General features: G+C 33.2%; 1 protein-coding gene across 1 annotated transcript; it reads right to left on the bottom strand.

Moving 5' to 3' along the window:
- Positions 1–6,467: 6,467 nt before the first annotated feature.
- On the bottom strand, positions 6,468–10,228 carry LOC110027150 (U-box domain-containing protein 11-like). Its single transcript, XM_020728461.1, has 4 exons — positions 9,705–10,228; positions 9,128–9,244; positions 8,581–9,027; positions 6,468–7,804 (listed from the first exon to the last, which is right to left on the bottom strand). The coding sequence occupies exons 1-4, from the start codon at positions 10,029–10,031 to the stop codon at positions 6,734–6,736; spliced, it is 1,962 nt and encodes a 653-aa protein (XP_020584120.1). The 5' UTR covers positions 10,032–10,228; the 3' UTR covers positions 6,468–6,733.
- Between the last annotated feature and the right edge of the window lie 367 nt (positions 10,229–10,595).

A 10,595-nucleotide genomic window follows, 5' to 3' on the forward strand; every position in this document is an offset into this window, starting at 1 on the left:
TATATATATATATATATTAATTACAGTGGACTATGTATCAAAGTGGATTGAACTTTATCTCAATGTGATGCTTGGAGTGTTTCAAAATTTTTAATCAAAAATATTTTCACAATATATGGAATGCCAAGAATAATCAATATTGATGGAGGATGGCATTTTCAGAACAAACAAATTGAAAAATTGGTGGAAAATTATAATTTTATATATATGATTGCAACTGCTTATCATCCCCAGACTAGTGGTCTAGCAGAAGTATCTAATCATGAAATTAAGAGAATTTTGGAAAAAACTGTAAATCCTAATAAAATGGATTGGTCTGCTAGATTAGATATTGCATTATGGGCTTATATGATAGCTTATAAGACACCTATAGGAATGTCCCCATATAGATTAATTTTTAGGAAGATTTGTCACTTACTAGTAGAATTGGAGCATAAAGCTTATTGGGCGATTAAGAAGTTTAATTTTAATTTAAAAGATGTTGGTGAGAAAAGATTATTGCAATTGAATGAACTTGAAAGACTAGGAATGAATCTTATAATAATGCTAGGATATATAAGGAGAAAATGAAAGAATTGCATGATTAGAAGATAATAAAAAAGGAATTTGGGTCTGGATAGAAAGTTTTATTATACATTACAAGATTGAAATTATTTTCTAGAAAACTGAAGTCTAGGTGGTGAGGGTCATTCACAATTATAAAAGTCTATCTCTATGGAGTTGTTAATATTAAAGATCCAAAGACTGGAAATATATTTAAAGTGAATGGGCACAGATTAAAACCATATTTTGATGGTCAAAGACCAGCTTTTAAAGAGACTATAATGTTGAGTCACCCAAAGTAAAGACTGAGAATGTCAGGCTAACAACATTAAAAGCTGAATTATTAAGCACCTTGTGCTTATGATTAAAGTTGAGCTAGTAGTATTTTAAAGGCATTCATGATCGTTTATGTTTCTTTTTCTAAACCTCATTAAGCAAATTCAGATCAGGCCTAGTTCACTACCAAGCCCTTAAGTTCTCTTTTTTTCGTGGATAAAGTTGAAGTAAACAAAAATGTGGGATTAAATGGATTTAATTCTTATTGAAAGATCATGCTTATCATATAATCACCGATTAGGGGCATCAAATGAATAATTTATCATCTTCCTAACTCAAGCTTACTACCTTAGGATCATCCAATTAAATCAACTTTCAAGTCACAATAAATTAGGAAAATTACAATTTTATCCTTATTATATGAAAAATGATGAATTTGTTTTTACCTTTTAAACCCTTATGTTTCAAACATCTAGGAGAGTTCATCATGATCAATATTACCCATTTACCCTTTGACTTAACCTAAATTTTAATTGGAGCTTCAAAATTTCATAATTACCATTTTGCCCTAAGAGCTTTCCACCTCATCATCCCTTAAATTTAACTCAAATGACTTTAAAATTTTTTTAGTGCCCCACTCATGAGTCTATTAAAATATCAGAGCAGAAATTATAATTTTCTATTTTTATTTAATTTTTAGTAATTATTTTTACTCAAAAATAGAGATTTTTCATGTTAATTCATTTAGATGACAAAAAAAATCCTCTATCATTAAGAAAATTATTGGAGGTTCACCTCAATTAGAGGACCTCTAGGAAAAGTTCATAATTTTTTGAGTTTTATTGTAATTATTTTAATTATTTGCTAATTTTGATGGCTAATTAAATAGAAAATATAATTTGATCTTAAAGATTCTTTTTATATTTTTTTAAGTTCCTTTGAGTTTGAAGTACTCAGAGAAATAATTTTTACTTTTTTGTGATTTTTATTTTATTTATTGTAATTATTTTCATGCAAAATTAAAGAAAATATATTTTTGGCATTTAAGAATACATAACTATATTAAAAAAATTAAGAAAATATTTTAAGTGGTTCCAAGTAATCAAGGAATATTTTGTGATATTTTGGTGCATTTTCTTATTTTTGTGATTTTAAATTATTTTAAATTATTTTAAATTTAAAAATAGCTCAAAAATGAAATTTTTATTTTAACATCAATTTTATTTTTCTTGAGTAGCCCTAGTCACAATGATCACTCTAAACCACTTTTCATAATTTTTTGAAGTATATTTTATTTATTATAATTATTTTAGTGTAAAAATCTCACTCATTTTGAAAAATAGACTTTGATTCCTTAGGCAAATCAAATAGACTTCAAATTTTTAAAGAGACTTAATATGTTTATTATCTTCTATGTAGACCAATTTTTGTGATTTTTTGAGTTATATTTTATTTTATTATTTTTCTATTGGTTTTAATGATTTAATTACATAAGATAATATTATTAATTATTTAAACCCATTTTATAATTTTCCTAAGGTCCTCTAACCACACTGAACATACCAATGCAAATCCCATATTTTTCTGATTTAAATTTAAATTTTTTATGAATTATTTAATTAAAATAAAGCTACCTAACAAGGAAAATTGGGGCTTTTAATCCTAGGGGTGTCCTCTGACTTTGAAAATAACCAGAGAACACTCATAAGCACATGAAGATTAAGCCGTCCAAATTTTATGCCATGATGACCAATATTTAATTATTCAGGATTAAAATAAGCTCTGAAGAATTTGATTAATTAAAAATAAAATACATCAAAAATAATTTTAATCTTTACTTCATAATATTCTCCTTTATTCATTGAACACAGTGATATTTTTATTTATTTTATGAATTTTCTACACCAAGTTATGACTATTCAAAGTTTTTGAATTATTTTAAATCAAAAAGCTTTATTTTCCTACTTATCCATGCGGCGGCCACACAATCCTCGACAACTCCAAACTTTCCACGTATTGCACTTTGTTTTGACGCTGTCATCTGCGTCTGCTGTCATGTATACCACTATTTATGAACCGCTGCCCCGTCCAACAAGATCCAAGTCGTCCATCCAATACACTCACGATGGGACGACTCATGGTCATCGTCCCTACTGTTCTAAACCGAGAACCATTCATTTTCTAACCCTAATTTCTCGCTCGATTCTCAATCAAATCACACGGGATTTATTCTTACACCTTCATCTTGTCAAGGCGAACCTATCTATGCGGTCACATGCATATAAAATACAACTTTACTTCACAATTGATAAAATCAAGCCAATATTTAGGGATTTTGAGTTATACATTGGCCCTAGAGGTGAGGCCTCAATTGGGTGGTTTGAGAAGCTTCCTTGGAGTCCCATGAATGTGCTCGAAGCGTCACCTTCCTTTGGGATGGATTCTTTGTATGAACTCGATCAGAAGGTGGCGCGGCTTTGGTCTAGGTCTGATGCAGAGGGCTCAAAGGATGGGACTTTTGCTTGAGAACTTCTCCTTATGCTCTGGGGAAGCTCAGAAGAAAATCAATTTGGAGATTGGTGGAGGTTTATGGCATGACAAAAAAATGCCCTGGATTTCAAAGATGAAATTGGGCTTGGACAGTGGGGATGAGTGACTGAAGACAACAGGATTGAACTCAGGGAAGTTAGGAGGAGCTCTGGAAAGAATTCAACATAGTTTCCCTAAGGAATTGGATCATCTTCAAGTTTGGCCGTGGAGGGGGATATTTATAGAGTAGGTGAAAGGGAAGGCCTCAGGCCCTCATTGGCTGGTGGAAGTAAGCTTAGGTGGAGGGGAATTCAACACATCTAGCCAATGGGTGAGAGCCACAAGGGATGGGTCAAATTTTAGAGTTTAAACCATGGTGGTCCTCTCACTTTTGAGTTTTCCGACCACTAGGGTGGCTGGCCAGACCAAGGTCGGTGGCTAGCTAGCTTAGGGAGGTCAGGGGAAGTTTAATTGTGATAAGCTTGGGGGTTTGATGGTTGATTTCATGGGTAAGTGGGTTTAGCCAAATTAGGAGGATGGAGGGAACCTTGGTCCATGTCACCAATTCAAGGTCTTAGGTGATGTGATTAACATCTTAGGAGGCTAACCAAGGCAGGAAAATATTAAACATGGGTTAATTTCAATGGCTTGGGTTAATTTGGATCTTATGCTCAAAATTAGGGTTCACGCTAAAAGTTGGATTTGGGCTTGGCTTGGGCTTGGATCCAGATCAATTGAAGGCTTTGGTCTAGAAAATGTCATGAGGAATTTAGGAAACAAGTTTTGGGAAATTGAGTTGATTGCAAGGCTTGGGGTCCGTTTGGGGCAGCTTAATTGGTGCGGCGACATTTTGAAAACACATCTGGATTATTTGGGTAAATTGCGTTTTGGTAGCTTATGCGTTTTGAAAACACTAAAAAGAGGGTTTTCACAACACACCTATTTAGGTGCGGTGGCAGCTTTCTGACAGCGATCTGGCTTTTCCAAAAAAATAAAAATTTCTAATTGCCACCACACCTATCTTATCAGCAGATTATTTTTAATCAGCTTATTAGCATATTATTCAATAAGCTGTAGCTGCGCCAAACATACTCATTTGAGACTACTCGTCTACTCGCCACAACCCCAATCGGGCTGATAAAAGCATTACCAAGCACGATTCGGCGGAAGTGATAATTAAGGGAGGATGTTATGAGAATAATATTTTAATGTCCTCTCAAAAAAAAAAAAAAAAAAAAAAAAAAAACAAAACAAAAACCAAAATGTTGGAAAGAATATCTTTTAGGGCATCGATATAATAATAGTATTTTTTATAATACTGTAAAGTGTGAATCCAAACTCTTGTTAATGAGAATGTTTTACGCACCGTTTGGCGGCGTGGTGCCCGACAGCTGGCCGTCTGGACGTAATATTTTTTCCTTGTTAGTAAGTGTGGGTGGAGCAACACTGAGGGTACTAAATGCCCATGCCCCCGCTAACCCCCGACCCAATAAATTAAATTTAATAAAAAAATGAAGTAATGGCCATATATACATAATGATTTTCGGACCTCAAAAAAATCAAATTAATACACTTGAAATCAGAAATTGTTTCACATGGTAATCTAAATTCTCAAGAGGTTCAATTGTGTTTTTCAATTTAAGAAATAGTACTTGTACGTTGTTATTTTTGTATGTGGGGGTTAAAGGGAACGATAAAATGCATATATATTTACATGTCTAATACCCAAACTCTATGTTTACATTTATACCACCCAAATCTTTCACTTCAAAAGTACCACTATTTAAAATTTTAGAAGGAAGTACGGTAACATATAGGTTAAAATTAAAGTTTAGGGATTAGATATGTAAATACATAGGAATCGAGTGGTATAAATGTAAAACATCATAATCCATGAATAAACAAGGAACAAGGCTAATTCAACATTTTTGCATTTCTTTATTATTTTTTTTCATTTTTTATACTTTAGTTTTGCATACTTCTAAAGTAGTTTTGTACTAAATAAACATGCTTTATTTATTTATTTATTTTTTTGAGAAATTTGAGTGAATTTAAGTATTTTTAAGTTAATAATATAAAACATATATAATTTTAAATTATTTTAATCTTATTTTATTTATATTAAATTACATTCTTAATTATATTTTAGATTGGGGTTTAATTCAAAATGGAGTTTTAACGGAGCATCTTAATGAACATGTTCATAAATTTTAAATGAAAGTGCTTTTTATTTATTTCTTAATTAGTTTTATGATCATTTTAGTTGATAATATAAATAATAATTTAATTTTAAACTAATTTTTAATAATATTTTATTTAAGTTTAATTATATTATTAGTTATAATTGTATTGAATTCTTAACTCACATTTATTTTGTGTACTATAATATTAATAAAGTAATTAATTAATATTTCTAAGACATTTTAAAATATAGGGTTATTAAACAATTTTATAAATAAAAATGTCTACCATTTACATTTAAATAAATTGATAAATCTTAAGCATTCGAGTTTAAAAATATTAAAGAATTTTTATGTTATAATATCTAATAAAATAATTATAAAATTCTTAATAAAATAATTATATAAGACTTTCAAATAATATTATTGTTTTTTATTTTCTTGCCCCCAAAATTATATGAACTTTATATTAAAAAAAAATAAAATCTAAAATATTAGTTACAAGTCTTGATAAATAAGATTGAAGCTATTTTTAAAATTATTAATATGTGCACCCTATTAAAAAAATTTCTGGCCGAGACGACACGAAATCGAAAAAAGACCAAACTTGTTCTTATGGACACATTTAAATGGTCAAGTTAAATCATCAAATCAGAGGAAAAACAAATTTTTTGACCGTTGGACTCAAACTAAAATAAACAAGCCAATGCTCAATGAATGGAAACCTCTTGCATTACATCAAAGAGTGAAATACTTGGTAAGAACATGAACTAACATGAATTACAGCTCCTCTTTTAGCACACAGAATAGCTAAAAAGGTTGGCTGTATAATTAAAAAAAAAATGGCATTTACATACATTGCACACAATTCTTATGAACTTACATATCTCACACCTAAACTTACATATCTTGCACCTAAACTTTCATATTTACGCACAAACCCCTCAAATCTTTAATATCACATAAAAAAATAGCACTCCTATATTTTTTTTACAGCATCAAAATGCTATGTAACCATGAAAGTTTAGTTGTGAGATATGTAAATACATGAGAATTGTATACAAATGTATATTTTCCTAAAAAGGGCCAAACTTTCAGTACAATGGTTAGAAACAAATTGAAAAATCCCAACAATCTGAATTCTACCCATCACCCTTTCAAAAACAAAACAAAAACTTGAAAAAAAAAATAAAAAAGCTAAAAGATCAGTGAATCTGTATCTTCTCCAATAGCTCCAGAAGAGCAGCAGCCTTACGCTTTGCTCTATCTGTGCCACTCTTCTCCACCTCTTTAAGAGGAACAACAGCACCCATCCTCCCCAAACAAGCAAGGTTCTCCCTGTTCTCCTGGCAAATCCCAAGCAGCACTGCCACCGCATTCTCCTTGTTTCGCTCCTTCCCTGTACTCACAAAACCGACCAGAATCGATACCGCATTCGCCTTCTTTACAGCTTCCTTCCCCTCTTCATGGCTGACAAGAAGAGATAAAAGTGTCAGCGCTTCATCCACCATGAATCCACTTTCAGAATCCTTAAGCATCAGAAGTAATGGTCCAATGATCCCTTCTCGTATCGCCCTCCCCTTGTTTCCTCGATAAATACACAGATTGAACAAGGCAGAAGCAGCATCCTTCTTCCCCCTCAGGCTACCAGTCTCAAGCAGCTTTATCAGCGCTTCCATGGCTCCAGGCACCGCACCAATGCTTATCTTGTTCTCATCAATCAGTGATAAACTAAATATTGCAGCTGCCGCATTCTCTCTAGCTTCCATGTTTCCACATTTGAGAACTTCAATAATTGGATTAATGGCTCCTGCAAGGATTATAACTTCTTTGTTCTGATCATAGATGGAGAGGTTGTGAAGGGATGTTACAGCATGTTCCTGAATTTTCTGGTCATTTGAGCTTAGGAGACTCACAAGAGCTGGAATTGCTCCAGCTTTTGATAACATTGTCCTGTTCTTCGTGCTACATTTCGTGAGGAGGCGGATTTCAGCTGCAGAGGATTTTTGATCCTCCGGTGATGGACTTGTGAGTTTAGAAACTAAGGCATGAATTGAAGAACCTTCTCCGGTGAGTCCGCTGAGGGAATGATTATTTTTTGTCGTGCTGATGGATTGGGCCGGTTGTTCAATCGTGTTAGCTTCGCACCATTGCATGATTAGGCTTCGCAGGACGAAGTTAGGAGTCAAAGTTAGGTTTTGTAGCTTCTGCTGAGTTTTGGGGCATGTTCTGTTGCCACAATTAACCCACCTCTGAATAGAAGAGCGCTCATATGTCTGCAAAATTTGTTTACTAATAGTCAACCTTGCAATTGCATGAAAAGTTCTGAATTGTTAATTAATGTGGTGGTAAGAGAATTCATGTGAAGCAAAATGGAAACAAGGAACGCCAATTTTGCTTTAGATTTGCTCGAGTTTTAAGTCAATTCAAAGTTAACTCGATTAATTTTGAACTGAGTTACAAGTTCGTAACTCAACTCACATATATTGCACACAATTCTTATATATTTAAATATCTCACACCTAAACTGTCTTATTTACACACATAACACTCACATCTTTAATATCACATAAAAAATGACATTATTACCACTTTTAAAAGTGAAATAAACACTTTCACGCATAGCCTTAAAAGCACCAAAAAGTGCCATGTATGTAAATAAGAAATGCGTGCATTTTTCAACTCCATTTCGAACAAAACATAACTCGATTGAAATGGGATCCAAAATGCCAATTATCGCAGGCATTTGGGTTCACAACAAGTGCTTTTAGTAGTTAAGTTGTATGAAAAATAACTAATTATAGAGATTTGAACCACTTCTAACACACCTATACCTTATTTTTTACTAAAACATGATTGATTCAAGTCAACTCGAGCTAATTTAAGGTTGACGAACTAACTCAAATCTAAATATATAAAGATTTTGAGTCCAATTCGAGTCATCCTAAACACATTAATTTCAAATTCTAGTCAAATCCAACAGGCTCAAACTGAGTCAACACACCAACCATAACATAAACACAAGGCCAAATGATGAAGTTATAAAAGATACCTGGCCTGTCGAAACAATAACAGGATCTCTCATGAGTTCTAGAGAAATAGGGCACAGAAAATCCTCCGGAATCACAGGAGAATCAGATTCACTCTCTTCTTCCATGCTCCTTCCGGATTCCCTTGACCTGTTCTCAGCTTTTAAATTACCAGAAAGATCAACAAAACCAGATTTTTTAAGTCTTTCAATCAGATTTGGAGCCATTTTCTCAGCAAAATACTGAGATTTACCGCTGACTTTAGCAACAATTATAACTATGTGTAACAAATCCGGATCAATATAGCTCTCAGGCTCATATTTTACTTCTTCCAACTTAAATTGAGATTGCCTTTTAAGAGCTTTTGCATTTAAGGATGATAACAAGGTAAACATTTCCTGAAATATCAGCAGATTTACAGATCCAACCTTCTCAGTTTCTCTTCGAAGCTGTGCACGCACCAATTCAGCCTAGAGAAAAAGCATCAAAAGCAGGCTCCATAAGCTGAAGATTTTATAATTTGTAGGATAAAAAGGGAGTAAATGAAATAAAAATAATATGTGATTATACCTCCTCCTGGACTTCATCAGGTATTTTGAAATACTCGTAGGGTATGTTCCCCAAGGCCTTCTCCAGCTGCCATGCAACATACTGGTATTGGATTGTCATGTTTTTGCAGTTTGATTCCTTTATAAAACAGTCATTAGGCTAAATCAGTATCATTTTCAGTGGCATGTAAAAAATATTATATATGTCAATTAGAAATTCTGTTGCTTGAACACTTTAGGATAGAATTAATTATAGTGATGTAAATTATTTAAGAAAATAAAAAGATTTGCTTAATCCAGAATTCCAGATTCATGCATTACAGTAATCTCATTCAAACTTCAAAGAAAATAGCATAATTATTTATTATCACCAAAAAAAAGAGAAAAACAGAGCATAAACCCCAATGAAAAAAAAAAACTGAAATTTCTCCAAGGAAGAAGCTTAAGCTTTTAAAAATCAAATTTTTTATCCTGAAGAAAGGTGAAAGAAGATCTTTTCTCCAAGTGTAAGAATGAAGCAGCGGAACAAGCAATATAACAAACACATAATATGCATTAACTTAACAACCCACAGGTTCTATCTCGGTTTCAAAACTCACCACAGCTGAAATCTCGCCGGAACTCTTCCCTCTGTGAAGAATAAAGAACCTCTTCACCGCCTTTAGCGCAATAACCACTTCCGAAAGGCACGACCATGGCACCTTCGCCGCCGGCGAAGAGGACGAAATTGCCTCGCCGCCATTCCGCACGGCAAAATCTCGAATTTCTTCGATCAGGTGAACAAGAAGAGAGACCTTGCGTGAGAGGCGGACTGATTCTGCAGCCATCAATTCCGCGATGCTTTCGTCGGCGGCCATGGCAGCGAGCTCGCGCGCGAGGGTTAGAAGCACGTCGGCAGTGCGCGCGGCCGCTGGTTCTGATGCCATGGAATGCGAGCTGGGGCTTCGGAGAGAAGAAGAGCATAGATAAAAGAGGAGTAATGCCGCCGGAAGGAGGAAGAAGAAGAAGAAGAATGGGTAGAGAGATTCTTGCGAAAAGAGTGAAATCGCAAATAAACAAAGCTAAACGACGTTGTCTTCCAGCTAGCACCACAAGAGGAAGTCAAAAGAGCATTTTTTTGGAGGGAAAGTGTCAAAGGAACTTCCTTTTTTTGTCTCTCTCCTTTAATTTTAAGTTTAGCCTTAATGATAATTATATTATAAATTAATTACTACATTTTTAAACAAATCTCAATCTCTTAATTGAAGAGAAGCTGAGTAATTCTTCTACAATGGAGGACTTCCTTTAGAAACCAATTTGTTGATCCCCACACTTAGTAAAACTTGTTGTAGCAAAGATTTTAAATTAAACTATTATTAATATAATTTTTGTTTAATAGATGTTGTTAAAATAATTAAGAATAGATGAAATTGTGTCTGTATGGAATGATTTTTAGTCCTATGTGATAGAAATTACATTTTTAGTCTTATTGATCACAACACCTTGTAAAA

Source organism: Phalaenopsis equestris, unplaced genomic scaffold (assembly GCF_001263595.1).
Source record: "Phalaenopsis equestris unplaced genomic scaffold, ASM126359v1 Scaffold000417, whole genome shotgun sequence".
Lineage (NCBI taxonomy): Eukaryota > Viridiplantae > Streptophyta > Magnoliopsida > Asparagales > Orchidaceae > Phalaenopsis > Phalaenopsis equestris.